Raw genomic sequence first — 27,020 nt, forward strand, 5'->3', positions numbered from 1 at the left:
GCATGCTTTGTTGGCAATCCGAGGCGCATCTGAGCTTCAACTACTTGTAAAAGGAGTGGCAAAAGAGCTCAGTTCTACCCCGAAAGGGCTGAGCTGTCCTTGCAGCCCATAGAGCCTCATGAAAGCAGATGTCTTGTTATCAGGGTCCTTGTAAATGCTCCTCAGGGTTCAGTTTCTAAGGCTGTGTGGGAAGCAGAAAACCAGTTAGCCAAACTCTTGTCATTTAGGTAACCTAAGGGGATGTGAGCCAGGGAATCACCAGACTTAACGTCTCGCAGGGTTTTTCTGCTTGGCATTGCAAGCAGACTCCTTTATGGCACTTAGGAGTGTGTTTTATGGACAGGAGAGAACTTCAGCCAGGAATTTTGGCTTTGAAGGCAACACAAGGAGTAAAAGGGCAAGGCAGAAAAAGCCTTTGGGAGCATAAGCACAGAGGGAGAAATGCTGCACGTTTGGTCTGGACCTTTGTTCCTCTCCAGGAGGCTGCCTGTTTCCCTCCTCCTCAGGCTGACCAGGTTAGCTTTAAGCATCTGAAATGTGTGCATGAGCCAAGAGGCATCTCTGGGGTGTGTTCTTCTGTCACAGACAAGATCACAGCTGCATCCCAAGAGATCTCGGCTGCCGAGTGCAAAGCAATGCAGCGCAAGGAGGAGACTGACTAATGAATGACCTGTGTGCTCTTGGAGAAACACCTTCGTGTTTTCTTTCTTAGGTGTTATTTCTGGCCTCTTCTCTGCAGGCTTCTGGGCTTCAACAGAATCACAAGATTTCAGGGTAATGTTTTATTGGTGTTTCATTGAACGTCTCTTCCTTGTCTGTAGTTAATAAGCTAATGAGTTTGGACCTTACATTTAGCTCTGAAGGACAGGGTGCAAATTCTGTGGTTATCTTGCAAGTGGCAGATGGAAAAACTTCCCAGGTCAGGAGTTTCATTCCCATAAGCCAGCTGAAAGGCACCCCTTGTCAATGGGAAGACCACACTTCTTATGGGGATGCTCAGTGAGGAGACTCAAGGTGCAAACACCTTCCAGACATCCCCATGGCTTCACTTATCCAGGTAGCTCAGAGTCTCTGTCACCCCTACAAAGCCCTGCAAATCTGAGTTACTGAGCAGAGCAGGGGCGTTGTGGAGGGGTCCAGCTCCCTGCTGTGCTCCATTTCAACTCTCTGTCACGATCAGTCCAGTTGAATCCTTCTCCTTAAAGAAACTTTTCAGCCATCAGGAGGAAAATAGAGAGCTCAAACGCAGATAATACAAGGTCTTGGTTTTGCTTCAACCATAGTTGTGGCTTTCGTCTTCACCAAGCCATGTATCTTGGTATTTCATCGGAAACACTCTTTGTGGGAATGGTGAAGAGTGAGTGTAAGATGGAGGGTGGCACCTTCTATCCTTCAGCACGTTCTGCAGGGATGCACCATCCCTCTTCTGGTATCACCTGGTAGTTCCATAGTCAAGTTCTGGATGCAGGGAAGAAAAGAAGGAGCTGGGAAGGCAAGAAGGAGGGTAACGGAGTTTGGGAGCAGACAGAAACAAGACTGGAGAATCTTGTAGGATGAGGTGTCCCAGAAATCCTCTACCTGTACAGACAAAGCTGTCCCTCCTTGGCAATACTGATGCAAACATCCTGGCAAGCATCTGTAGAAGCATTTAGACGGCACAGAGGAGCTGTAGCGTATGCATTGCTGGATTTTGTGAAGCACATGCTAGACAAAGAGCAACTAAAGGTAAGTTTGGTAGGACTGATCCCTCTTGGACAAGGGAATGAGTCTGTGATCTCTTAGCATCACTTTCAACTCAATTTTCCAGAGTTCTTTCTCGCTAAAAGGCTTATGGTTAAACAAACACATGAGTTTTGTTTAGTACTCGTGTATGAATGGAGTTGAGCTTCTCTTGCAGGCAAGCAAGTCTATGCACGTGCTTAGTAAAGAAGATGGCCCCTGCCTGCACCCATTAGAGGCTGAGGACTTGTCTTGTTGTGAAAGGTGAAATCCTTAAGGGTTAGACATGGCAAACGGTCATGAGCCAGCTGCTAGGGGGACAGTGGACACTCACAGTACAGTGAGAAATAAACGACAATCAGATTTCATCAGTGACAACGAAGACAACAGAACAGTATGGAAAATAATTAAATTAACTGTCTCAAAAGCAACAGCGCAGCAGTGTTAAAGAGCAACTTTTCACTTGCTGTGCTCTACGATAATCTCTAAGCCTGGCTTGTAGCTATTTGTAAGGGAAAAGCCCAACAGTTTCATCCAGGATTTGATGACCAAGGTGGGTTTCCTCTACCCGCTTCCAGAAAGTTTCTCCTTCTAAAATCCCCCTTTGATTTCAGACAGACTTTCTCCAGGCTCAGCCAACCATCTTTTAGAAACTCAGTCCCATGATTCTGTAGCGATAAATAGGAAAGGAGTCACTATTAAATACAGACATTCGTTAGGTTTTCAGACCATCGAGGGGAAATGAAGGAAATGCTCTAGATGCGTGAGCTGAGGATGAGGATGTGGGTCTCTCTTTTTTCTCTGCCCTAGGTCGTATCAAATCCACTAAAGCCACCACAGCGTGTCTCATGAAGTCTGTTCAACAAACTGCTCTGAAACTGGCTCCGTTTGGTGGAAGATCGCTGAATTGGGGTAATGATGATGGCATTCCCTCTGGTCAGGAATCAAATGGATGATGACAGGAGAAAAAGATGCATCTGTGCCACCATTGTCTAAGTCTCAAATGGCAAATGTTTTTAAATAGACAACCCCACCTTCCCCCCCAATATATATATATATATGTCCATCTTTGTGTTTCTGGCTATTTCTTAGAAGGTAGTGGCAATCAAATACAAGGAAACTTGCTTGAAGGGAGGAAAAGGGTTTCAAATCCATGAGTTACTCTGAGATTTAAGTCTTCTTGGTTTGCTTTGTAAGAGCTCTCCTACACTTAAGTCCTCTTTACCTCTTTGTTGGAACATCTCACCATGGCAGGAGAGCAGGGGAGGAGGGAAACAACATTGACATGATTATTAAGTGGCATCTTCTTCATCTCTCCAGTGGATCAGCCTCAAGTCTATGGGAGGAAGACCAGTTTATGCAGTTATGATGTCCCCATGGTTTTCAGCTAAGACCAGGCTGTTCCAGGAGTCCTGTTTGGAGCTGGCTTGTGGAGATTGGCTGATGGCTGACTGGTAAGCCTGCGGGGAAAGCTTCAGGGCTGAAATTGCAGGATGAATTGAAGATCCATGTCCAGACATGGCAGAGACCGAGAATGCCTGCAGAAGGAGGAAAATCTCGTAAAAAAGAAGCTTCAAAGTATAATATATAATCTATATAATACCCAAGGCTTGGGGATTCATTGGCCTTGGGTATTCCTAGTTCACAAATGCCCTCCTGTGGACTGCAGGAGAAATAACCTTGCTGCAGAGGGTTGCAGGTGTAATTATTAAACCCACAGAAGCTCACTGAGATCGGCTTCCAGATCTGGGTATTGCTCAGCAGGAGGCTCACCATGCATGGATGCAGTGCTGCTCCTAAGACATCTAGTGGTGGAGAAGGTGCAGAGCATCCACTGTACCCTACAGCTCTGCCATTCCGCTGCCTTGATTTACCTTTGCTGGGACTGGGTTAGGTGAGGGCTATGTGAGTATGCTTCTTATATAGCTCAATGCACATCCAGCCAGTGCAGATAGACTAGAGTCCTACTGCCAAGCTTTTCTTGCTCAGAGCAAATCAAGTCATACAAAGAAAATGGATTCTTCTAGCTGTCCAGTTGCCCATTAAGAACTTCTATATATCATTAAGCATCCACACCATGCTCTAAACGTGGTGACAAGAATGTGTAGTTCTGCCCCATCCCAGATTTCCCATGCGAACTTCTAGATCCCAGCACTGAAAAGAGGCAACTTCTTCCTACAGAGAAGGTTTTTAAGATGTTCTTCTCCCCTTATCTACCACTCTCATTCCCGTCTCCGTCCCACTGCCCTCTGTACCTGAGAAATTGGGCTGGGGTGCCCATAATGAGATGAGAGCCCTGGTTCTGTTTTTATGGGGCGCATTTCCTCAGTGGTCGTGGCACTGCTGCTGCTACTCGTAGAGCTCGTGGTTGGGGTAAGACTCTCACTGCTGGATGGACCTGCGGGAAAGCAGATGGTAAATCGGGCTCCTCCCAAGGGCCTTTTGTTTCAAAGCGCTCAACGTTATTGGAGGTTAAATAGGTTTTGTTACTGCTGAAAGACATTCCAGCATTCCCCATTTTTGAAGAACCAGCCCATTGTGTCGTTGGGTGTCTGGATCATGCAGCATAAATCCAAGTGGCCAGAAACATGACTGCAGGCGTATGCACACACAGTTAGCTCTCCTTTTTAATGCTTACCTGCTGGTGTCTTTGTTTTGTTCAGGTTCTTCGGCTTACGCTTCCTTGTCTGAATGCCCTCTTTTCTCATTGCTAATGGCCTTGGAACCTGTGGACCCAGATATAGAAGTGCATTGGTTTCTGTATGTCCGTATGGTCAATTAGGATATAACTCCAGCTCTACCTCATCATCTCCACAAAACCCATCAGATTTAATTGAAAGTGGCAACAAAATGGAGCCCAAAGTCACCGGTCAGCATTGCTGTGCAGAGAGATATGTCAAAGCTACCAAGTGTGCTTCTGAATGGGAATAGATGGGCTTTTTTACAGCATAGATATTGAGCGATTGTTTACTTTCCTGTTGAACTTGGAGATGAAGATGTCTTTCTGGCCAATGTCTATTTATGGAAAGCAACCCAATCTGTATGGGGAGTTCCCACTAGCAGAAAGAGCCTGTTTGGGCACCTGTGTAAGAGAAGTCATCTATGTTCCCTTGTCAAGAGTACAGCCAGGTGATGGCTGGGGCCTGATGCCCCACAAGGAAGGACCCAGCCCTTGTTTATGCTTAGGAGGCAGGCATTTCACTGAAGTGAAATGAAGGTAGGGAAGAATCTGGGCCTAATTTGTGGGTCGCCTTTGTGCTGTGGGCACCCTCCTCATAAGAGTTAAAAGGAAAAAAGGCTTTACCCCATGGAGCTTCATGTAGAGCCCACAGGCGTTGCAGACGGGCTCTCCCTCGGCGTTCCTGCGCCAGAGTGTGGTTGTGGTCGTGTGGCAGTTGGCACAAGAGAGGCCAACACGACGAGAAGCCGACTGTGAGAGAAAACAGAGGGGGAAAAAAAACACATCAGTCCTTCAGTAGCATCTCAGATCCCTGTGAGTTTGATCCAGGTCACAGAATCATATAACACCCGGTGCTGGAAGGGCACTACCTATTGGGATCATCCATTCCAACTCGCCACCAGCTTGGCTCAGCCCATGGCTGGAAGGGCTTTTCACCAGAGGGCGCTGGGTGGCCGTGGCTGGTGGCTGTGCTCAAAACCACAAGTGTCTTTTCAGGCACTTGCAGGGAATGGTTGGGTTTGAGCAGAGTCAGCTTTGTGCTATGCAAAGTGCAGGGCAGGCTTAGGATGAAGCCACGTGGAAGATGAGTCCCTGAAGGAAGGCTTGCTGGCTCCTTGCTGCCTAGGGGCCATGACAGCCCCCATGTCCTGGGGCATAGACACACAGCCCTTCCCAAAACTCCCCTCCAGAGCAGGTTGGGATGGGCAGAATATCAATACCAAGATATTCCCATTCCCCATGAATGTCCCATCCTAACCCCTCGGCCTTTGGGATGATCACCTGTCCTGGAAGTTCTGCTTTAGCTTGTCCAATTGCAGCAGCAAACAGGGTATCCATAAAAGGTTTCTGACCACCGTGAAGTGAGAACACTATTAGTTTGGACAGTACAATATCGTAGAGTTAATCAGTTTTGCTGAGTCTGGAAATCTGGACCAAACCCACCTGTGTTGGGCACATAGAGACCACAGAATAGAAATATCCCTGACATCACCATCTAGCTGTCACCTTTTAGTCATAGAATCATTTGAGTTGGAAGGGACCCTTCAAGGCCATCTGTCCCACTGCCTGCACTGAACAGGGACACCCACAGCTCCATCAGTGCTCACAGCCCCATCCAGCCTGACCTTGGCTGTCTTCACCCTTGCACACAGCCTTACCCCACATATGCCCTGTGCTGCTGACTTACCAGCCTCCGCTGAGGTTTGAACAAGGGCCGGTTGATGCCGTTCATCTTGTGGTAGAGCCCACAGGCGTTGCAGAGGTAGTGCCCTGTGCCATCTCTCCTCCAGAGCGGGGTGGACATGGCCCCGCAGTTGACACATTCTCGCCCCTCTGAATAATCATCAAAGAATTCTGCTGCCATGATGGGAGAGAAAGGAAAATGCTTGGTTAGTTAAGTGACTCTACGTGAATTTTTTTGGCTCTGGTTCTCAGTGTTTGAACCCAGCAGTGATGGTTACAGAAATCACCAGCAATCAGAGTTGATAAAGTGCAAGAAACAGCTTTTCTTCCACAAGGAAGCCAATGTAATTATTGGGAAGAGAAACCCCTTTCCCTGTCATACAGTGTTGGCTGGAAGGTTTCTGTGGCAGCAGGGATGTGCTGGGACACAGATACAAGGAGACAGAAATAGAAACCTTCCCTTCTGCTCTGACGTTATCCAATTTTCAAAACTGGACATAGCCAGGGCAAACAGATTGGGGCAGGCAAACGCCTGTGCTTACAGTCCAGACAAATTGCCTTTGACCATGGAAAAACACAAGCCCGGACTCACAGAGCAGAACTGCTCAGGCTTCCCTCATTGGAGATCAAGAAACTGTGGATAGAGAGAATCTTGTCTGTGCTCCCTACAGCTCTGCTCCTTATTCAGCCCCTCTGCAGAATTGCTGCAGAGAGCCAAGTAGAAGAGATATTCTCATTCCTTTGCCTTATTAGAGTGAGAAGCAGCTCCCGAACAGAGATGTCACAGCTTTGGATGCAAATCTCCATCCTGGTGCATTCACTCACCACAGTCCAGGTTCACCCTCCACTGTGGCTCAGTTGTGGCTGTGACATGATAGTAAGGGTGAGTGTGCGAGGCTGGGGCAGCCCCATCCTTCTGGCTGCAACCAGTCCCTGTCATCTGCATCTCGACAACATCACCACTTGGAAAGGCAGCTCACCTTCAGATACAAAGCCCTCTAGAAGCTCAATCAGCCCAATACACTTCACCTAATAAAAGACAAGCACCAGCTACTGGCCTGTTTGAGATGTGAATGTAGCTACATGCAGTTGGCAAGGCCCTTGAAAATGCATGTTGCTGCTGGTGATCCCACCTGAAGAATATCAGCTGTTGAGGTCAGGCTGGGGAGAGTATTTATTCTGGGAAACGGGGTTACAAACCCATTTCTGCCTCTTGGTTTCCCTTCCACCCAGACACGGTAATCAAGGCACGCACTTGTTCTGCTACCAGCAGCAAAAAGGAAGGCTAGATAAGAAATTCATTGGAGAGAAGAAGAACAAATAGCATCAAAAGGCTCCACCACTTGGCGTAGACTGGGAGTAAACCAGGCTGCTGAAAAAGCATGATCCCCAGTATGATGCATCACATGGGAGACTTTTGGAGGATGGCAAAAGCTTTGCACTGAGACCTTCAACCTCTGCATACCAGTATAGTGTTAACTCACAGCATGCTGGTACCAACGCTGCTATACCTGCCCACTTGCTGCCTGTACAAGAATCTCAGCTTTCTGCTCTAAGTCAGTTCCCCAAACAGCAAACCAACAGAACTGGATGTCTTGCATGTCTGTATCTCAGTTGCATGTGGATTCTCTGCTATCTTGTAAGGGTTACATTCAAACATCAGCCTTGTTTTCTCTCTTCTCCTGCTCTACGGACTGCTTTTGGAAAATCAGGAGAAAACTTTGTGTCTATAAAGAATCACAGAACCACAGAATGGCCTGGGTTGAAAAGGACCACAATGACCATCTGGTTTCAACCCCCTGCTATGTGCAGGGTCACCAACCAGCAGACCAGGCTGCCCAGAGCCACATCCAGCCTGGCCTTGAATGCCTGCAGGGATGGGGCATCCACAGCCTCCTTGGGCAACCAAAGGTTTAAAAAATGGCTGAGGTGGGTGAGTTGCTAGAAAACAGGAAATGAGTGCACCCAAGGGCTCAGAAGCCTGAAGAGGAATCTGGTACTTCTCAGCTGCTTATGGAAACCTCATTACCTTTGAGCAGTGCTGGTGGTTGAGGAAAGATGGGAATCCCTCCAGGTGATTTTTGTACATGTGGACACAGTGATGCTACAACTATAATCCCTCGTGTTCCCCTTTAAAATCATCACTGAGTCACAGCCAAAATCCAGATCAAATGAACTTCCTTTGAAAAGAGGAGGAATTGGAAGAGTTGGTCAGGAAGGAACTCATTTCCTTGAAAAATCTCAAGAAAGGAAAACATTTCACCATTATTCTTTTTTCATCTTAGAAAGTGCTGAGGTTTTGGATTAATCATTTCCCCCTCCAAAAAAAGAAAGCGACTTTATTTTCAGAGTAATTTTCATCTGGTGAGAAAATCCTTTCCTCTTTGAAACTAGGTTAGCTCAGAGTCATTGACGCAATAAGGGGAGAGCTGGGCATAGCAGGGGTGGTCCAGAGACAGCAGTTAAAACCCTTGGCTGATTTCAAAGTATCATCTTTGCTGGAGAATTTTATGCCAGAAAACCAAAATCTGAAGGTTTTTAATCAAAGTAAGAAAAAGGCAAAAGCTTTGGAAATGTCAAGGGCTGGACTAGCCCTTGGTTAGGGTAGAGTAAATACGACTTCCCACTCTCAGCTGCAGACAAAGTTGAGCCTTGTGAAACTCTAATAAATAGGAATAACCAGAGATGGAGAAGGAGCAGACTTTGTTCCCGGGTCATGCTGAGGCTCCACGCAATGGGTGGCTCTCCCTAATGACAGCTTCGTGGGGAGATAGCAGATGGGTGCGTCCCCTGCATGCACTACACAGCTGTGAGTCAGAAGATGACGTCTGTAGAGTGCAAGCACATTAAAGCCATTCGTAGAGTCGTGTCGGGGCTCTTTGACTTCAACAAGTCTCACCTGGAGGAGAAATAGCCTCTCTTTCTTCAAGGTGTGCTTGGTGATGGCAAGTTCCTCTCAGTAGGGATGTTCTCTAGAAGGATGTGTCTTGGAAACTACTCAAGATTGGCTCAGAGAAGACAATGCAGGCTTACTGAGCACCTTTCAGTGAATAAAAGGGTGACTTGTTTTGGAACCAGTAGAGAAAAGGCAAGAGACTAGATTGCTTCCTAAAAGAGGTGCTCTAATTTCACAGCGTCACTAAATTCAGGGCTGAAGTTGTGAACGGAAGCCTTCTGAAATGGTCTTACGTGTGGGTCTATAACATAATAAGATCACCTTAACAGCAGTAACCCACCAAGTTTGACATGGCCAGATGTCCAAGACATAGGAAACCCAAACACTCAAAATAGCTGCTCATTTGTGAAGGTATGGGCAATGATCTTTGCCTCCCTCCCTCCCCCAGGGGCATAACTTGGAGGAAGGACCCCTTCCCATGCATGGGTTCTAATGAGAAGGGCACAGCATCTCCAAGGTCCTCACTGAGACAAGGCCATTCCTAGTGCTCTGAGCCCACAGTAACAGGAGGCATCTTCATAGGCCTCCTGTGGACCCTCTAATATAGTTACGTCCTTCTTATATTGTGTCACGCAAATCTGCACCCAGTTTGGGGCACGCTTGCTGATTGCTCTATTTGCCCTTTGTTATAAATAGCAGGGCTTAAGGCATGGCAGACTGGAGGCTCCCCATGAGAAGCAGCAATGTGTTTTCTTGGCTGCTGTGTTGGGGCTGGAGCTCTAAATCCTGGCATTATGAGATCCCCTGACACTTATTCGTTCCCTCACCTTGTACTAACAGCCGGGAAAGGAAATGGTTATTCAGGCAGCAAATTGCCCAAACGGCTCCCAGAGGGACCTGAACAATGGACTGGAAGGAAAGGCTCCCCCAGTTGCACTCAGGGCAACAATTTCCGTTTCGTGGTGCAGGAGCCACTGCCTGATAATGGAGATTTATGGGCCCGTCCGGTGACTTCTGTCATAGCCTTTCTGCTAGGAGGTCCTCCTCGAAAGATTTAGTCACCCTCCCAAAGCCAAGTATGGAGCAGGATTGAGGAAAGGAGAACATTTGCCAGTTGGGCTAGGAAAGAAAGAGTCCCGTGGTTGGAACAACCTTCCTTGCCACGTGTGCTAGAAAGTCTCGTGTTCCTCTTCGAAGGCTCAGCTTCCACAGTGACTTTGCCCAACTCTTATCTTAGATTATATCAGTCTTGTGATCATTTGGGCCTTTTTTTTTTTTATGGGTTGGATCCCTAAACCTGGTGTTGGCTAATGCTAATGGCTTTCTGTTCAATGCTTTATCAAACCCTGCCCCTAGTCCATGAAGGAGCTGCTCACATGCAAACAGATCACAGAACCATGCTGAATGACCCAGCTTGTGGAGCGGGTGGGTTTGGACCTGGCCTGGTCCCAGTCACCAGCTTAGGACAGATCTTTTTCCCCTCACACCTACTGTTTATGAAGGCTGCAAGGTCCCCAGGGCAGGAAATGTCACTTGCATGTTGCACAACAGTCTCCTAATCTTGGGTGAGGCCTTGAGCATGCTAATGGCAGAAATACTTTCCACAATGGGACGTTTAGTCCCTAAGGAGCTGGGAGCAACTCTTTAAATGGGGCAGCAAGGGCTATTGGGGTAAAAGCATTCATGGATATGGCCCTTAGTCATTGGGAGTGGTTCTTTACATCCACCGCCAGGTCCACAGAGAGCAACCAGTGAGGACAATGCAGGGCTCAAGGAGAAAACAGATCTGAGACGCCAGGCAGCCCACACCTACTAGGCAGTATTCCTAGCATGACTGGGGCATGACAGCATCTTCGTCCACAGAGGAAGACTCTTGAAATCTGAGTACTTCTGCCTTTCCAGGCAAGAGGATCAGATGCCCTCACACAACTAAGTTGATCAAGGAGAGGTTGCCCGAGGCTTGAGTCTGAAGGGAGCTTGAATGTCCCTCACTGGGTCCTTCACCCACCTCTCCCAACCCCAACTCTACCAGTATACCCATTCCTAGGCCTGGACCTTCTGACTGTGAGGCAGGGCTTTTCTTTTACAGCCTTAAATTTCGTATCCTAGGAGAAATCGCCTTCATCAGGTGAACCCAAAGGATCGGTACTCAGAGGAATGAAACAGTAGAAGCACTGCTGAAGGAGAAATTATGAGCGCAGAGTTTCTGTTCCCAAACCAGCCTCTAGAAGGAGACAAAGAGCCCTTCTTGCACAGATTTAGGTCAGGCCTGCATGAGACACAGCCACAAGGTTGTCTCCTTTCTTCTGCCCTCCAGCCCCTTCCTGCCCTCAACCCCTCTCTATTTGCTGGGGAGAAAGAGACTTCCATTAATATAGCACTGGAGTTTTGTTTACAGCTGGAGGGATATTTAATATCAACATTTCTCCCTGCAGAAGTGTCTTCTCAAGCCAGTGAAGCAACTCAGCAAAAGAGAAGCTGTCCTTCAAACACAGCCAGGCACTTAGAGGCTCTAAACAGAGCCTGAGAGCAGTTTTCCCTGCAGAGAAGCAGTTTCCTAAAACAATTTGTTATGATAAGAGGTGAGAGCCACGTTTCTGTGTATACAGAATCCCAAATGGACTCTCAGGGGCACTGGCAGCTGAGGCACAGGACATTGGGCCCTCGGACACATGGACACCCTGGGTTCTGAGAAGGTCCCAAGCCACCAGCACCTTCTGGTGCAAGGGACAGCCATGACAGCATGGCAAAGAGAAATAGGATTTCCCATTCCTGTCTGTTGAGGCTAATTTATCCTAAATCCTAAGACAGTTTCCATCAAAAAAAAGTGACAGTGTGGAAGTCCTTCCTAGAGTTTCTGCCCTTTCTGGGTCCTTTTAATCAGTGTATGCTGCAGCTGTTGGAGCTGAAAGTCACATCTCCTAAATGGGTTGAGAGTCTCCCATGAATTACACGACTCCAGGAGCTGAAGCTTTATGCACTAAAAGAAAACCTCCAGAAACATTCTGGTCAGAGCACAGCTGTTAAAACTGCTTCTTGTTCCAGTACTGTGTCTGAGCAGGGCTAGACTGGGAAGGAAAACAGCAGCAGAAAACAAGGAGAGACGAAAGCAGAAGAAGTAGGGAATGACTGTAAATATAAGAGCCCACATTTATGCCTGAAAGAGATCTGCAGCCAAGAGAAAGCTGTCAGAGAGTCCCTTTTCTATGGGGGCATCATTAGCTTGGCATGCAGATGGGGAACAGAAAGCCCTTGTGCTTTATCAGCTAGTGGAGCTGAGCATGTTTCTATAAAAACAGATTCTGCCCATTGGCTTTTTCTCCCCCTTCCTGTTCTCTGTCTGACTCCCCTCTGACAGGTTTGGGGCAAGATTTGCCCACTTACCCACTATTTTAGAGACTAAGAGGGCCCAGATATGTGGTTGGCAGGGGGACAGCCGGATACTCTTAGGCAGGGCAGTATCCCACTCACATGTGATCTGTGTTAACACCTGACATCACCTGTGTGGTTGCTGATCTACAAGCAATGGAAAAGGGGGAGAACTCCCCACCATGAACTGTCTGCTTAGACTAAGCAGTATTCCCCCTGCAAACCCAAGGACACCACTCTATTGCATAGGAAGCTTTCAACCTACGATCTGGCTGAGCCACAAGCCGCTTTTGAAAAGGCAAAACGTGTTTCCCCTTTGCCTTGTGAAACACCAGAGCAAGACTGTTCCTGCACAACTGTTCCCAGGCCAAATGTTTCACGTCAAGGCAAAGGGAACATCGTGTCCCTCCCCTGCAAAGCTCCCCTCTCTGCCTGCGGTGAGCCAAGGTCTATGGCACAGAGCTTTGCCAACAGCCAAGCATATTCCTTTCCTTCATGGATATGTTTTCCCCAGCTTGAAGGACAGTAGAGGTAGAAGCAGCCAAGGGACCAGCTGAAATCATGTGCTAGAGGGACGTGAGGGGAAGGTTGGTCAAATCTTGTGCCTGGAGTCGGGTTCAGCCTTGGCTTTGCAATAAGCTTCGCTTGAGCAAGTCATCTCCTTGTGACATTGTTCTTCCCTCGTGAGAAGGGAAAGGCTCACCCACTGTGTGTCTCTTGCAAGGGAGTGTGGAGAACAACCAAAGCACTGCTCCAGGAATGTCTCAGCATATGGTTTCGGGAAGGAGCAAGAGGTGGTACTGGGGGCTGGCCAAGCTGCTTTATTGGAAAAGCTCTCCAGCGTTACCAGGCCCCAAGCCCTCATGCCTAAATATCATACCGGAACTGCATGGGATACACACACACTGAAGTACCATGGCTCAAACCCAAAAGACATGTAGCCTGCTGTCCAGGAGACAAATATGCAAACACTTCTAAGGATGTAGGGTCCTGTGTCTGCTCATGGGCTGGAGGTCCAGCAAACACTCCTTGTGCTACCTTAGAGTAAGGCCATCCTTTTCCCATGTCCACTGGGAAGAACACTCACATATAGATATTAGTGCATATACGCATGCAGGACGAAGGCTATTGTGAGGACAAACAGACTGGACACGTTAGATCACAGCCACTTCAGCACCCTACCTGGGCACAACCCCATACAACAGGGGTAATAAGCAGACCCAGTTGTTCCTCCTACCCATCCCCACCTGCTTATTCCTGCCCCATCAGCGGCTGCTGGCACCACCAGCCACAAAATCATCCATCACATCTTGCAAAAAGCTTATCCCAAAAGAGAGCAGCAAAATCTGTTGCTGCTCTGAGAACTTGCTGGCCACCCCTTGGATGACAACTTGTGCTGATGGCAAAGACATTCACAAGTGAGCTCCAAGGTCTGCTTTCTTTTGCTGGGTTGCAGACCTGATCCCACCCACCAAGGTGACCTCCCCTTTCTTCATCCTACTTACAGTTCTTACACTTGTAAATATCTGGGGCTCTTCTGATAAACAGGAGATTCCTCTGCTTATCAACTGTCCAAATATTTTTTAACAAATCTCAGATTAGCATGGACTGCTCATGGATGGGGTCTGTTTGGCAGCAGGAACCTGGAAATGGTCTTTCTCTCAGTAGACAAAGGAAAATCAGCCAGTGCTTTCCTCCTTGAAATGCATCCCATCTCCAAATAAGAGCCTTAGCAGAGGTTCTACTTTGCTGACTGCGGGGGAAAGGATGATGGTGGAAAAATGCAGAGCATTGGAGCCAAGGAAAACTTTGGGTTTCCAATGCCTCTGGTTCATCTTCCAGCGTGACACAACCTTCATGTGCTCTTGGGCTGCTGGATCCCAACAGATTGAGCTGAAAGTCCTTAAACCACTGGAACCCAATGCTCTGTGGTCGTGCATCTACTGCAGCATCTGTTTGATGGTAGTCACCTATCTGTTTATGGAAGTGACCTAAGTGGATTAAAGACAGAGCCAGTTCTGGGCCCAGGAAACTGATGTTATTTAGGGTCATGACAAAGAAGTATTAGGGAGAAGTTATCTGGGTATAGCTGACAACAGGCAAACTCTTCTCAATAGTGGGAGAAGATACAAGGGACAAGCTGGGCATTACGATAAGAGTTTTATTAGGAGGTGAGTTGGATACCCAGAGAAGCGAGAGCGTATTTACCCCTGGGCATTTCCAAGCCTCATCAAGACAGAGCCAGAGCTAATGCAGATCTCAGCCAATGGAGGTGTTGGACCTCCTTTGGCAGGTTGGTCTGGACATCTCCAGGCATCCCTTGCAACCTGCAGTTCTGCTGCACTGCCACAGTCAGCACTTGGACTAGATGATCTTAGTGGTCTTTTCCAACCTTCATGATTCTACGATACTATGAAGGATTTTTATCTGAGTCAGTCCTGCTTGTAGGAATAAAATTAGTTGTATTATTATTATTGCATGCATATTATATATGCATGTATGTGTGTATGCACATACAAGCGTGTATAGACATATCTATTCATATAGGTATACTATATCCTAAAGAATGCTGCTTTAGCAAGCAAGAAGCATTGTGAATCAGTTCTCCTTGCTTTTGTTATTAAAATTATTATTCTGTGGCTATACAGAACATAACTATATGTAATATTAGATATATATACCATATATGCACAAGTAGAATGCGCACACACATATATTAATGCATATCTTATATACTATAAAATATGTATATACCATGTATAGTAATAGATGAACTATGGAGGCTATATATTGCTTAATTAATCAGAGCCCCATGACAGTGTTAAATGTGATGTTTGTGTACACACCGGGGCCCCTGCCCCATATTTTTAGCTCATTCATTTGGACTTTGAGGCTCAGAGCCCAGTTCATAGTCCCACCACGCTGAGCTAGGGCTATAGGACCCCTATAGAAAGACAACCAGGCACGAGCAGAGCCTTTGTCTATGGTTCCTAGTGTGATATGGGCTGGTGGAGCTGTCTGACCCCTGTCCCTTCACTTCTCCTATTTGATGCTTCATTCTGGATGCGAAGTCAGCTCAGAGCCGTGCAGGGCAGTGGACGGAGCGATTCTGTGATAAAGTATCTGCAGAGGTCAGCTCAGCACTCAGAAAGTGCAGCCCAGGCAGGTACCCGACTTATCAGGGCAACATGCAACTTGCAGTTTTTTCTAACCCAATTGATTGGACTTTTTATCTAAAATAACAGACATTATAAGATAGGCGAAAGTTGAGATAAGGAACAAAATGGAGTAGTCTCGAATCAGATCAGCTTGGGGACAGGTTCAAACTCCCACACCTGTCCCAGAGGAATCAATGAAAGTTTCTTGGCGTCGTCCACTCATTTTGAAACGCTGCTCGAGTGGAGTGAACTTTGAGACCGCGGCGTTTATTCTGTGATTATAATTAACCTGCTCACTCGTTGTTATTGATCGCGCGTGAAGGGAGGTGACAGAGTCTGACGGGATGTTGGGCATAGAAATGGCTGCGGAGGGGGCGAGGGGCACGCAGCCTGCCCGTCCTCTGGGAGGGGACAAAAGGAAGGACTGAATATAGGAAACCCGTATAGAAAAACCTCAGTTGTGCCCAGAATCCAGGACACGAGGGCACCCTGGGCAGCCCAATCTAGTGCCCAGTTCAGTGATTGACAGCTGTGCCTGTGGCAGGGGGTTGGAACTGGATGATCCTTGAGGTCCCTTCCAACCCATTCTATCTATGATTCTACAATCCTCCCAGCCCAGGAGACCACGAGGAGAAGATACTCCCCAAACAGCTGCAGCACCCAGCATGTCCCAGCTCAGCCTTCTCAGCAGCCAGCCCTGTGGCCAGCGTGCCTTCCCCAAACCCATCACAGACACCTGGAGCCGAGTGGGTGGTTCAGAGGAGCCCTGATGGCTGGGGCTCACGTCCTTGCTGTTCTTTTTTACAGCTCCAGAACTTTGAGTCCTGAATGTTAAATGACGGCAGCTCTTTGGCTTACAAACCCAACAGCTTGGCTTGCAAACAAATATATGCATTTTTTGTTTCTTCTGGAGTGTGAGTACACAGGAATTAAGGTTTCCCAGCTTTCCCATTGCCCCAAATCTGCACCTTTCCCTTCGTGCAAAAGCAGAGCCTCACACATAATCACAGAATACTGGAATCATTTGAGCTGGAAGGAACCTTTACAGGCCATCTGGTCCAACTCCCTACAATGAACAGGGACACCTACAGCCGGATAATAATAACACGGCTCCAGAAGATGGAGGCAGGATTCCTCCTGAGATGCTCCCATTAGACACCCATCTCATCCCCAGGGATTAGGAGACGTTTCCAGACAGGGCTTTTGTGATCCCAGGGTTAGAAGCAGCCGGTACCAGGAGGGAAGAGCTCAGTCCCATGTACCCCTGCTCCAGCTGCCCCTTCCCTACCGATGGAAAACTTGCTTTCCCTGGCTTTCCATGAATTATTTTTTCCCTTCCTTCACAAACAGGCTTGAATTTCCAATTCCCTCCCAAGGCTGTGGAGCCCAGCTGGCTCTGATAAGGGGCTCGCCAGCTTTACAGGTTGCGAAAAATAAAAGCAAGTCAGCAAACCCCTTTGTGCTGCCCCATGCAAACCCTTCCAAAAAGGAAAAGGAAAGTACTGGGAGAAAAGCTGCAGGTCCCCAGTCATTTGCAGGGGACTGCTCCTCTGCACCAGCTCCCGGCCTCTTTTGCTTTCAGATGGGGATGCTTTCAGCTCAGAGCAGGCAAGGTGTTGTGGTGGTGTTGCTTTGTTTTGTATTGTTTTCAGTGTTTAAAATGTTTCCTTTCCAGATACAAATCCAAAAGGAGTTGTGGTGCCCGTGATGAGCACAGCACACCTCCTGAGAGAAGGCTAGGAATACCTGGATGGAGCCAGCAGGGAAACTGAGGCATGGGGCAGTGCACAAGGACTGAGCACTGGGGCAGGATGCTTGGCTCACAATACTTTCCTTATTTCAGCAGCAGAAAGACACAGTTTTGCTCCTTCTGAGTCCTATAGGGTACATGGGTGCCCAGAGCCGCCAAAGAGAATTAACCAAAACCATCACTGTGCAGGAAAACAACCAGGAAAAATAAATATCACTAAGCACATCTTGGCAAATAAATAAGTAAATAAATAAACAAAAATATCAGTTTTTACTTCCAGTTGGTGCTGCCCCAAACTTGGCTTTAAAACCCAGGCACTGCCAACAGCAGAAGGAAGGCTGAGCCGTTTCAGTGCTGATGACGGGGTCAGATCCCTGCTAGGCTAAGGAATCTTTGCCTGGGGGAGAGATCCCAACTCCTGCTTGTGCACAGAGAGAGTGCATGGGTTGACTTTGCTTGGGCACGCGGGAAATGCTGCAAACACAGCCCAGCCACTGGGACCTCTCCTCCGCGCTGTGCTTTCCCAAAGCAAAACCCCAAGAACTTGAACACCCCCACGGAAAAATCCCATTCCTGCAACCACCTCAGAGGAGACCTTACAAAGCATGCACAGCACAGGGATTTCCAAAAGAGCCTTCCATTTGCTCATCCCCCATTGCAAGAGGCAATGACGATGGAATTATTTTCGGCCGCTGTCACACACATGTGAGCACCCGCGTCTGAGGACCTCACTGCTCAGGAATGGCAGATAATTGGCTTTAATTTGTCATTATGGATGTATTTACAGCTTGGACCGGTCACCGTGACCGATCATGTGAGGGCGGCTCGTGGAAGGTTGGAGGGGTTTAATATTTCGCCGTACTGCAGGACGGTAATAGGCAGCTCTAAGCAATGTTGGCCCGAGGGTTTGATTTTTCCCTCACCCTCCCAAACCGAGCAACCCCCCCCTCCAACATTAGGTTGAAATTTGATTGTTATTTGGCATCATTTGGGATGCAGAAGCACGTTCTCTCTTATTTCCCCGCTTATTTAAGCGGCGTTTTGCAGCCGCGCGCGAAAAGCAGATTTACACCTTCCTGCCAGACAGCCTGAAGGCAGCGGGAGCTCGGGACCCATCTGCGGAGGGAAGAGCTGAATATTCCCCAGCCTCTGCATAATGACACACGTCTCTTGTGCCCAGCAAGCCACCCTGATACATCTCAGCCTTCGGGTTTCGGCAGCGCGGCTGCATTGCAAACATCGATGTGTGTCTGCCTCTGCTCCCAGCAGCACCACAAGCCTCATCTCTACACCCCTTTTTGGTAAGAAAGCAATATGAAAGGTTACATCAGGCTTATAGATGCAGTAAGGAATTTGGGGACAAAATGTCCAAAAAAAACACAAGTCTGCTTTCAGCCCTTTTTCCCGATCCGCCTAAAGCTCGGCGAGTATCGAGGAACAAAAATTGCAACCCATAGCCCTTCGCCAATGAGAAAGCATTGAAAGTTTGGAGTTTTCTACTTTAACAGTGCTTTTAACTCTTGGTTTTGTGTCTGTGTATGCTGAAAATTGCCTTTTTTCACATCCCTATTCTCACAGCCCCAACACTGCCGACCTCCAGGCACGGATCCCTGCTCACCTCGTGGGTCTCCTGCTGCTTTTTCACCTGGCTTGGGAATTATTTGCTAGCCCATGCATTGCTGCAAAGGTTAGATTTTTCCAGCCCATTGTTTCCAAGCTCCCTAAATATCACCACCATTGGGTTTTTCCATTCAAAAAAAAAAAAAAAAAAAAAAAAGCAAAAACGGGGGAAATTTCTCCATTTGAGATAAGCAAGGAGCACCTCTGCCGGCTGAGCCAAGGTTCCTCCATCATCAGAAGAGCACAGAAGCAACAGGATCGGGTCCAATTCCCTCTGCTAAACACCCCCTGATAAACCCTCATCTATTTTCAAAGATTTCACATATTTCCCCCAAAAAACTGATGGAAATAAATGTGGAGAGAGAGAATGATGGGCTGTGCTCTGAAAAAGGAATCACTGCTTTTTTTTTTTTTTACAAGGCTAAAGACATGCATTAAAGTTCTTATTGAAAGGAGAAAAAAAATAACGAGTCCTGGTTTGATAAAGTGTTGGACTTGGAGCCATTTCCCATTGCCTTCAATTCCACTGCTTTGTAAATATATATACGTAAATATATATACAAAATCTCTAATACATGATGTTGCATATACTGCGCCACAGCTGCTCTGTGCAACATGCCTGTTTGCACTGAGTAATTAAAGCACTGTTTCCAGTGATGGATCTACATCATTAATCTATTGTTGCCACTTTATTTGCAGTTTGAAATATGTTGTTTGGGGATGTGAAGGGGGTAATGAAATGAATAGCACACTCAAACACTGCATCTCTATCCCTTAATTCTGTGGGTTTTGCCCCAAGTCCCAGAATGTGCTCTATGGCCACGGTGACAATTGTGGAAGGCTGTGATTGATCCATTTTCTCTCAGCGGTGAATTTTTGCAAAGAGGAAAGGAACTGAAGGAGAAAGCATCCCGGGATGCTTCCCTCACCCTGAAGCTGAAGTGTTCAGTGTGGTGCCTTTGAGCAAAAGCCGGACCTCATCCTTCCCACTGCTGCCCCGGGGCATCTGCAGGTAGGGCAGGGGATGTTGTGAAGGCAATGAGTCACCGGCCTGGGGATGCTACCAGGCAAAGCTCTTCACATCCCTATGGGAAAGCGTTAAGATCTGGTTCCCAATCTCCCAACAGCACCAAAAAAAAAAAAAGCCCCACAACATTTTCCAACCGAGCACAGCGTCTGCTCAGGGCTTTGATCTTTGCAGTGCCTGGTTGGGGACTTGGCAAAAGATGGAATGAAATGCAAAGGTCCAGCAGCTGCCCTTCCTGTGGTTCTGATGCCGTGATTCGACAACCTACGATCCTATGATTGTGTGGCTCTGTGAGTCAATGATTCTATGATTGTTTGACCCTCTGATTCCACAGCTCTGTGTTTCTGTGATTCTACAACTCCACAGTTCAGTGATTCTATGATTCTACCATTCTACAATACAATTCTACTATAATTTGGTGATTCATTGGTTCTATAGTTCTACAACCCTATGGTCACACGATCCCATGATTCTATAAAATGCAAAAAAAAAAAAAAAAAAAAAAAAAGTGAAGAAAAATCAAAACAACAGTGAGAAAAAAGAAAAGCAGCAGCAAACAAACAAAAACCCCTTCTACTTTGCTTCCATTTTTATTCTGCTTTGCAGAAGTTTGCACCGGCTGCAGTGAAAGAAATGCAATCAATCTGCAATGGAATCGCAGTGGGATGGGGAAGCAGCGTCTGTCTGCCGTCCCCGTGGTGCAAATTGCCTCAATCCACACTTGTCTCCTCCTGGCCAGGGGGAAATGGTGAGCTGCTCTTCTGCACTGGTTTTGGGGTGGATTTCAGGGATTTCGGGGCAGCTGGGAGCAGCAGGAGGGGCTCCTTAAAGGGTACTGCCCATGTCCCATCCCCACACCTACAGCAAGTTCACGGCCTCAGGCTGCCAGCTCCGAACCTCCCTGCGGGGTAACGGAGTGCTCCCCAAACATACCTCCAGAAGCCCAAGTGTGGCATCGTGAACATGCACCATTCTTTTATTTTCATTTTTCCCTATATTTATTTATGCTTCTCAGACTGCTGTTTTATACCACGGAGCTGCTATGGCGCCCCAAATCCTTCCTATTAGGGAAAAGCAAGAAAGCATTTATTTTAGTATTGTTTTCTATCACCTTCGAGTGCAGTTTCACTGAGCTTTTCCTGCAGCACTGTTTATCAGTGAGAAATAAACGCCGTTCCCAATTGTGTAGAGTGCATTTCTGAGTCTGCAATTCCTGCTACGTCTGCACACACTTGATCTTCATTAGTAATAATAATAATAATTAATATTATGGTACTGGCAGACTGCCCTGCAATTAGCGCTGTCCAAAGGTGGCATTTTCCACTAAACAAAATCGCTGGAGGAAAATGGAAGTGCTGCAAGGACCGCTCGGTTTAACAGAGCCTTGCGCCAAGCGTTACGTTTCCACACAGAGATTGTGCAGAGAAAGAAAATATCCTAAGGAAAGGCCAAGGAAGGAGCTCAGGCTCCACCATGTCCTGAGCCGCCCACCAAGGAGCTGCCTTCCCCACCATCCCCATTTCTGTCTGCACCCTGAATTTTGGGCAGCTTCACCCCATCAGTGCGGTGCTACGTGAGAGCCCGGCACAAAGCACAGGGAGGCCGCCGCCACGGAGCAACAGCGCAAAGCTCTGCTCAGCGCAGGGCTTGGAACAACCAAATCACCTGAAAGCTGCCCAGTATTTCTGCAACTGCAAGCCTTCATGTTAATCATTTCATTTTCTTAAGTGGTTTTTATGGCTAAGAACTCATTTGTGACCGCTGCGTAAAGGCGGGATATTTTTTTTCCCATAGGAAGAGATGCCACGGTAGTCAAATAGAAATGCATAAGTGATCCAATTCAGCTCCTGGGTTTCTTGCACATTCACCATCACACAGCTTCCCAAAACCCCTTCCTCAATGTCCTTTTATCCTTGTAGGTGCTCTGTTCCCCATTTTAAGCAGTCTCTTAATGCTCAAAGAAAGCAGGGCCAAGCCTTCGCCGACACCCGACTTTCACTTTGATAACACCTAAAAATAACACAAAAAACAGAGAAAACCTCATGGGACGAGATGGGAAACGTGCCCTCTAAAATGCAGGTTAAAAAGTGCAGTCCTGAAATCTACCAGCCGACCAACGCGAGCCATTCGCCTTTCGTTTTGTTAACTCCAAAGCACAGCGATACCTCCACGAAGAGAACATGGACAACAGAAAGAGATTTATAAGGGCAGCCCCTCGGCCCCCCTCTTCTCCCCATTTCTCCTTGTACTCTATCCAAAATACAACAGCGATATGTTAAGCCTTGCGGGGCAATTTCCTTGATTTTAGGACAAGGCTGCTTATGGAAATTCAGGTGTCGGCCGCAGACAGGGATCGGCTCAAGGGATCCCAGATGGGATTTTGGCAACAGGGACTCTGAAATCCAATTCTGGGGCACTTGGCTGTGCTGAGCCACCCGGGACACCCCAAAAAAGCCAAAGCGAGTGCAAGAGGCTGTAAGAATGAAAGTGGATGTGTTTCTTCATCTCTATCACCTTCTCTAACTAGCCCTCCCAAAAATCACAAAGAGGACACGGCACAAAGCAGCCCGAGGGTTAGAGCTGAGATTCACATGCTGAATTTCTCTCATTGCATTCAGTCCTTAAATTTCCCCTTTCTGCACCAAAACCAAGCCTGGGAAGGGGCTGCCTGTGTGCTCCTGCAGACTGCAATGGGATGGCCCCAAAATGCCCACGGAGCTATTTGCAGAGCAAGCCCTTCCACGGGAGCTCGGCACGTGATTTCTGGCCTTTCCAGGCCTACCTCCATTTCACTTCTGCATTTTTACTTTTGGAACTGTGTTCCTTAAGGACTGTTTGCATCCATCACACCGCAATCTATAAGGAACCCCCAACAATTTTGCATCTCTGGCAGAGACGATCCAAGCATCCAAAACCCTTCGGAGGGAAGGATGTGTGGATAGAGATTTGGGGAGTGCACGAAGTGAAACCCTTCCCTCTCTCTTCTCCCTTCTCCCACCCCATCCCTGCCCCAGGTTGGTATGCTCACCAATGTTGGCGTGCCGGGCGGCCGCGGGTGTCCCTCTGCTCTGCAGGTTGTGCAGCATGGGGCTGTCGAAGGGTGAAGAAGTCCAAGTGGTGGCCATTTCGGGGCTCACGTATGCCGGGTAAGGGCTGGAGTAGGAGCTGCCGAAGCCCCGGCTGTATTGCTCCCTCCCGTTAGCAGAAAGGCTCAAGGAGCTGCTGTAAGCCGCTGCGGCATCCCGTGATGAGGTGGAAGGGATGGGAGTGCTGGTGGAGAAGGAGAAGCGAGGTGACACGGGCGGGTGAGAAGATCCAGGGTTGTATGCAGCGCTTTCGGCTCCGGGTTGAGTCCAGATGGAGTGGCTGGAGACAGGGCTGGCTTGCTGGGAAGAGCCGCTGCTGGGCAGGTAGGGCAGGCTGGGGAGCATGGAGGGGACCCTGGTGGTGGGCACGTAGACAGGGGATGCGGCGGCAGCGCTGTGCATGAAGCCACCTGCCCCTTCGTAGGATGGTGGGCCGGGGTTTGCCGCCATGGCTAAGCTCTGGTACATCTCGCAGCGGGGCCCCCCAAACCCCAGATGGGTCTCCGAGTGCAATCCAGAGCGATGGGGAGTGGACGAACAACCCCGATTCCCTTCTCCAGCGCTGGAGGCAGATAAAGCGGTGTCGCGTGGGTCCAACCTCGCCGCCCTGACCGAACTGTGGCCGGCAATGGGATTTCGTCCTTCACCCCCCCTCCCCACCACCCACCTTCCCCACGTTCAGCAGGCCCCCAGCCAGCAGTCCTGATCCCTTTAGCTCTTGCTTGGCCTTAGCTTCTCCCACCAGGTTCCATCCATCGGCTCCCCCCCCCCCCCAACAGTGGGGCCGGGCTGCTTAAAACCCTCGGGCAGTCTCCTCCCCGTCCAACCCCCCCTCCCCCCCCCCACCCCTCGGCCCGTCCTACACCAGCACCGGGCTGTGAGAAGGGGATGCAGGAACCCACCTCGGGGCGGTGTGGGGGGGGGTATAAGGAGGTTAGAGCAGGGCCTAGGGCTTGTGGTGGGGGGGGAGGGGGGGAGGTGTGATGGAAAAGTCAAGAAAGGGGGGAGCAGCCGGGAAAGGTGAGAGACAGAGAAGCCCTGGAGCAAAACCTTTGTCCCGCAGGTAGGGCCGGTGCTTTAAGCTGCTAATGCCCCCCCCACCCCACCCCGGAGCTGATGTTTGATGTAGGGAGTCTGAAAACTGCAGGGAGAGGTCTGGGGGGGGGGGGAGGGGGGAGCGGGTGGGAATTAAGTTAAGCTTTTGCTTGGCCTCCAGCTGCCCTGCTCCACGTGTGTCCGTGTCAACCCACAGCCACGAGTAGGGGCTGAACAGTGCCTTCGTTTTAGTGGGGAGCAGCCCCCTGCCCAGTTCCCCCTCCCACAGGGTTGTAATGCTCTTTTCACACGTGGAGGACCCACTGGGGACGTGGGGTTGGGCTGTAGGACAGAGTGAGTGCTGCGTTCTGGTCCTTTGGTTTTGGGAACGGGAAGCTCAGTTTCTTTGCTCACAAAGGCGAAACCCCACCGAATGCCGCTGGAAGGGGAGCGGAGCAAAATGAGTCGCTGTTTTCTTTGCAGTGGATGGATCCTAGAAAACCCAGGACCGGTTGGGGTGGAGAACTACGGCTGCAGAGTCAACTCTTGGAACTGATTGGGGTTGAACCAACAGATCCCCCAGGTTGAACCCCTCCGCCCGGCTGAATTTAGCAGCAGGAGAGATAACTGGGAGATAAGGGCTGATACCCGGCAGGACAGCAGGAGAGCGGCCGAGGGAAGGGGGAGAAGCTGGAGGCCGAGTCCTGCAGTGCTTCAGGAGCGGGTAAGGATGGCAGCAGGGTGGGGAAAGAAGGGGGTTTAGGGGGGGATCCACTTCATCCCAAAATACAGAGTAGGGATGGGATGGTGTGTCGCCGGCTTAGCGTGAGCCCAGTTCCCATTGGGGTCTCCATAGAGGAGCAGGATCCCATGGAGGGGTGGGAAGAGGAGTGAATTCCCATCCTCTCATCAATAACAACAACAACAACAATAATAATAATAGTAATAATAGTAATAATAATTGGACCCAAACCAAAATTGGGTCCGAAGAAACAATAGGAGGAAGTTATTGGGGGAAGCCAAGAGGAAGGGGCTTAAAGAGGGAGCATCGAGCGGGAGGAGCGGGGATGGGGAATGAGACCCACCTTGGTGCTGGGGGCAGGAGGTGGTGGGGGGCCCGGAGGGGTCCCCTTGCTGTGTGGGGCACCCCCTGTCGCGTGGGGCACCCCTCGTTCTCGGGAAGGCAGAGGGCTAAGGGATGCCGGGCTCCTGCTGCGCCGATGGGGTGCAGAGGGGTAATGGGGTTTTGTCTATGTTCGTTCCCCCCACCCCCAAAAACCCTTTTCCCCGCTCCCCAGTGTGACCCAGCTCCCCAGTCCCACTCGCTGAGTGGTTTGCCCACATCACGTGGAAGTGGGCGGCGATGAGAGGAAAGAGGTGGTGGTGTTGGAAGGGTGTGTGTGTATGTGTGTGTGTGTGTGTGTGGGGGGGGGGGGAGGGAGTTGGTATCTCTTGCACCATCAGCCGGGCGCCAGGTTTCATTGCCGTGCCAAAAGAAAAGGTGGGGTTGGGGGGGGGGGGAAGAGTAAAATAATGAAATCAAAGCATGGGCATGACTGCATGGCCAGGGAAAGCTCAGCCTCTCCATGCACCCAAATGGTGCCCACCTCTCAGAGGGGAACCCAGCACCCCAATCTGTTTTGGGATGACTCTGATCCTTTGAAACAGTCAAAGGAATTTCTCCAAGCGGCTGCCCCAGTGTGTCTGGCAGAGGCCAATGGATCTAAAGGTTTAATGGGAAAATGTGGGGCAGCTCAGTGGATCGAGTCTCACTGAGGTCTGGAGATCTCTGCTCCCTGAGAATGAGGCTCATACCCCGAATATTCCCTATCACACCCATGAGTTCCCAGGCATACACAGCTCAGAGCCCTGGGTTTGTGATGCATATGGGGGGAGGGCTCAGAGGTACCCCTAAATGCCGGGTTCTGAGCAAGGAGAAGTGAGAGCTGGCTGGTGGCAAAGGCTCTGGGGGCTCAGAAAGAAGGAATTACCTCCACCCAAAAGGGATTTCTTCTCTTTAGGTTTAGGGAGTGGGGGGGGCGGGAAGGGGGGGGGGGGGGGGGGGGGCTGGGATGGGGGGGAGGAAGAAAGGAAGGGAAAAAGTTATTTATGGGAATTATGTCCCAGCTCTGGAGCAGCTCCCAGGGGCTCCCCAAGTCCCCAGTGAACCCAAGATTGGGACTCCAGAACAGCTGGAAATGTGGCTTGGAGAGATCAGGGCAGGCAGAGCAAGAACACAGTCATGGGCACCTATCGAAATAATAGAACTAATAGCCACAGGCAGAAGGGCAGCGCAGGCAAATAGAAGCAACAGCGATGCTTTGTGCAATGACGCATACTTTGGGGGTCGTGATGGTTTCTTTTTCGCTTGTTTCTTTTTAATTGGGGGAATTAATTGGAATGTTTCCACTGAGGTTATATGCGCCTGAATACAAACACTGCGTGCAGATGGGGCTTCGAACCTGTCGGACGCTTAGGGGAACGTCTGTGATGTATAAACACGTAGATACAATAGATACAATCCTGCCTAAATACACAGCGTGATTTCTGTCCTGTGGGTAAATGTATGTGTGTGTGGGATGGTGGGGAGGGGGGGCTGTCGGTTTGCCGAGAAAGGAGACAGAATTGAATGTATCGATGTGTCCTTTTTTGCTCCTCTCCAAAGCAGCCTCCTGCCCAGATGTGCCTGGTTCGGATTCCCGTCTCTCCTTCTCTTCTCCTTGCAAGATCCCTCGGATTTCCCCTACCAGAGAAGCCTTGAGTTGAATTCCTAGAGCACATCGCCTCTTCCTTTTCTTTTACTTTTACGAAAGAGAAGAATTTCGATGGAAAACGGTAACAGCACCGCCAGGAGCTGAGATCTCAACGAGCGCCTTTAGCTTTGCCTTTCCAAATGACAACGAAACAGCCCCACAAAAAGCAGAACCCGGACCCACGTCCCGGTGCGGGCAAAGCCCCGCAGAACCGAGTATCGAAAACGGGGATGAGAAGCGGGGG

The 27,020-nt window shown here is 49.1% G+C and overlaps 1 protein-coding gene and 1 long non-coding RNA gene across 5 annotated transcripts; one reads left to right on the plus strand and one right to left on the minus strand.

Annotated features, from left to right (window-relative positions):
* Nucleotides 1-711: 711 nt before the first annotated feature.
* GATA4 (GATA binding protein 4) lies at nucleotides 712-25,268 on the minus strand. 3 transcript variants are annotated; one of them, XM_072333388.1, is made up of 7 exons: nucleotides 25,109-25,268; nucleotides 22,931-23,343; nucleotides 6,087-6,256; nucleotides 5,024-5,149; nucleotides 4,358-4,445; nucleotides 3,975-4,117; nucleotides 712-3,257 (listed from the first exon to the last, which is right to left on the minus strand). In XM_072333388.1, the coding sequence occupies exons 2-7, from the start codon at nucleotides 23,331-23,333 to the stop codon at nucleotides 3,075-3,077; spliced, it is 1,113 nt and encodes a 370-aa protein (XP_072189489.1). In that variant the 5' UTR covers nucleotides 23,334-23,343; nucleotides 25,109-25,268; the 3' UTR covers nucleotides 712-3,074. The 3 variants fall into 3 exon arrangements, with proteins under 3 accessions (XP_072189489.1, XP_072189488.1, XP_072189487.1); XM_072333387.1 differs by lacking the exon at nucleotides 25,109-25,268 and having other exon boundaries at nucleotides 6,087-6,253; nucleotides 22,931-23,744; XM_072333386.1 differs by lacking the exon at nucleotides 25,109-25,268 and having other exon boundaries at nucleotides 22,931-23,744.
* On the plus strand, nucleotides 23,853-27,020 carry LOC140250583 (uncharacterized). Of its 2 annotated transcripts, none has more exons than XR_011903208.1 (3): nucleotides 23,853-23,921; nucleotides 24,507-24,747; nucleotides 26,692-27,020. It is a non-coding gene; the product is annotated as an uncharacterized lncRNA (long non-coding RNA). The 2 variants fall into 2 exon arrangements; XR_011903207.1 differs by lacking the exon at nucleotides 23,853-23,921 and adding an exon at nucleotides 23,922-24,051.

This window comes from Excalfactoria chinensis, chromosome 3 (genome assembly GCF_039878825.1).
Source record: "Excalfactoria chinensis isolate bCotChi1 chromosome 3, bCotChi1.hap2, whole genome shotgun sequence".
Taxonomy (NCBI): domain Eukaryota; kingdom Metazoa; phylum Chordata; class Aves; order Galliformes; family Phasianidae; genus Excalfactoria; species Excalfactoria chinensis.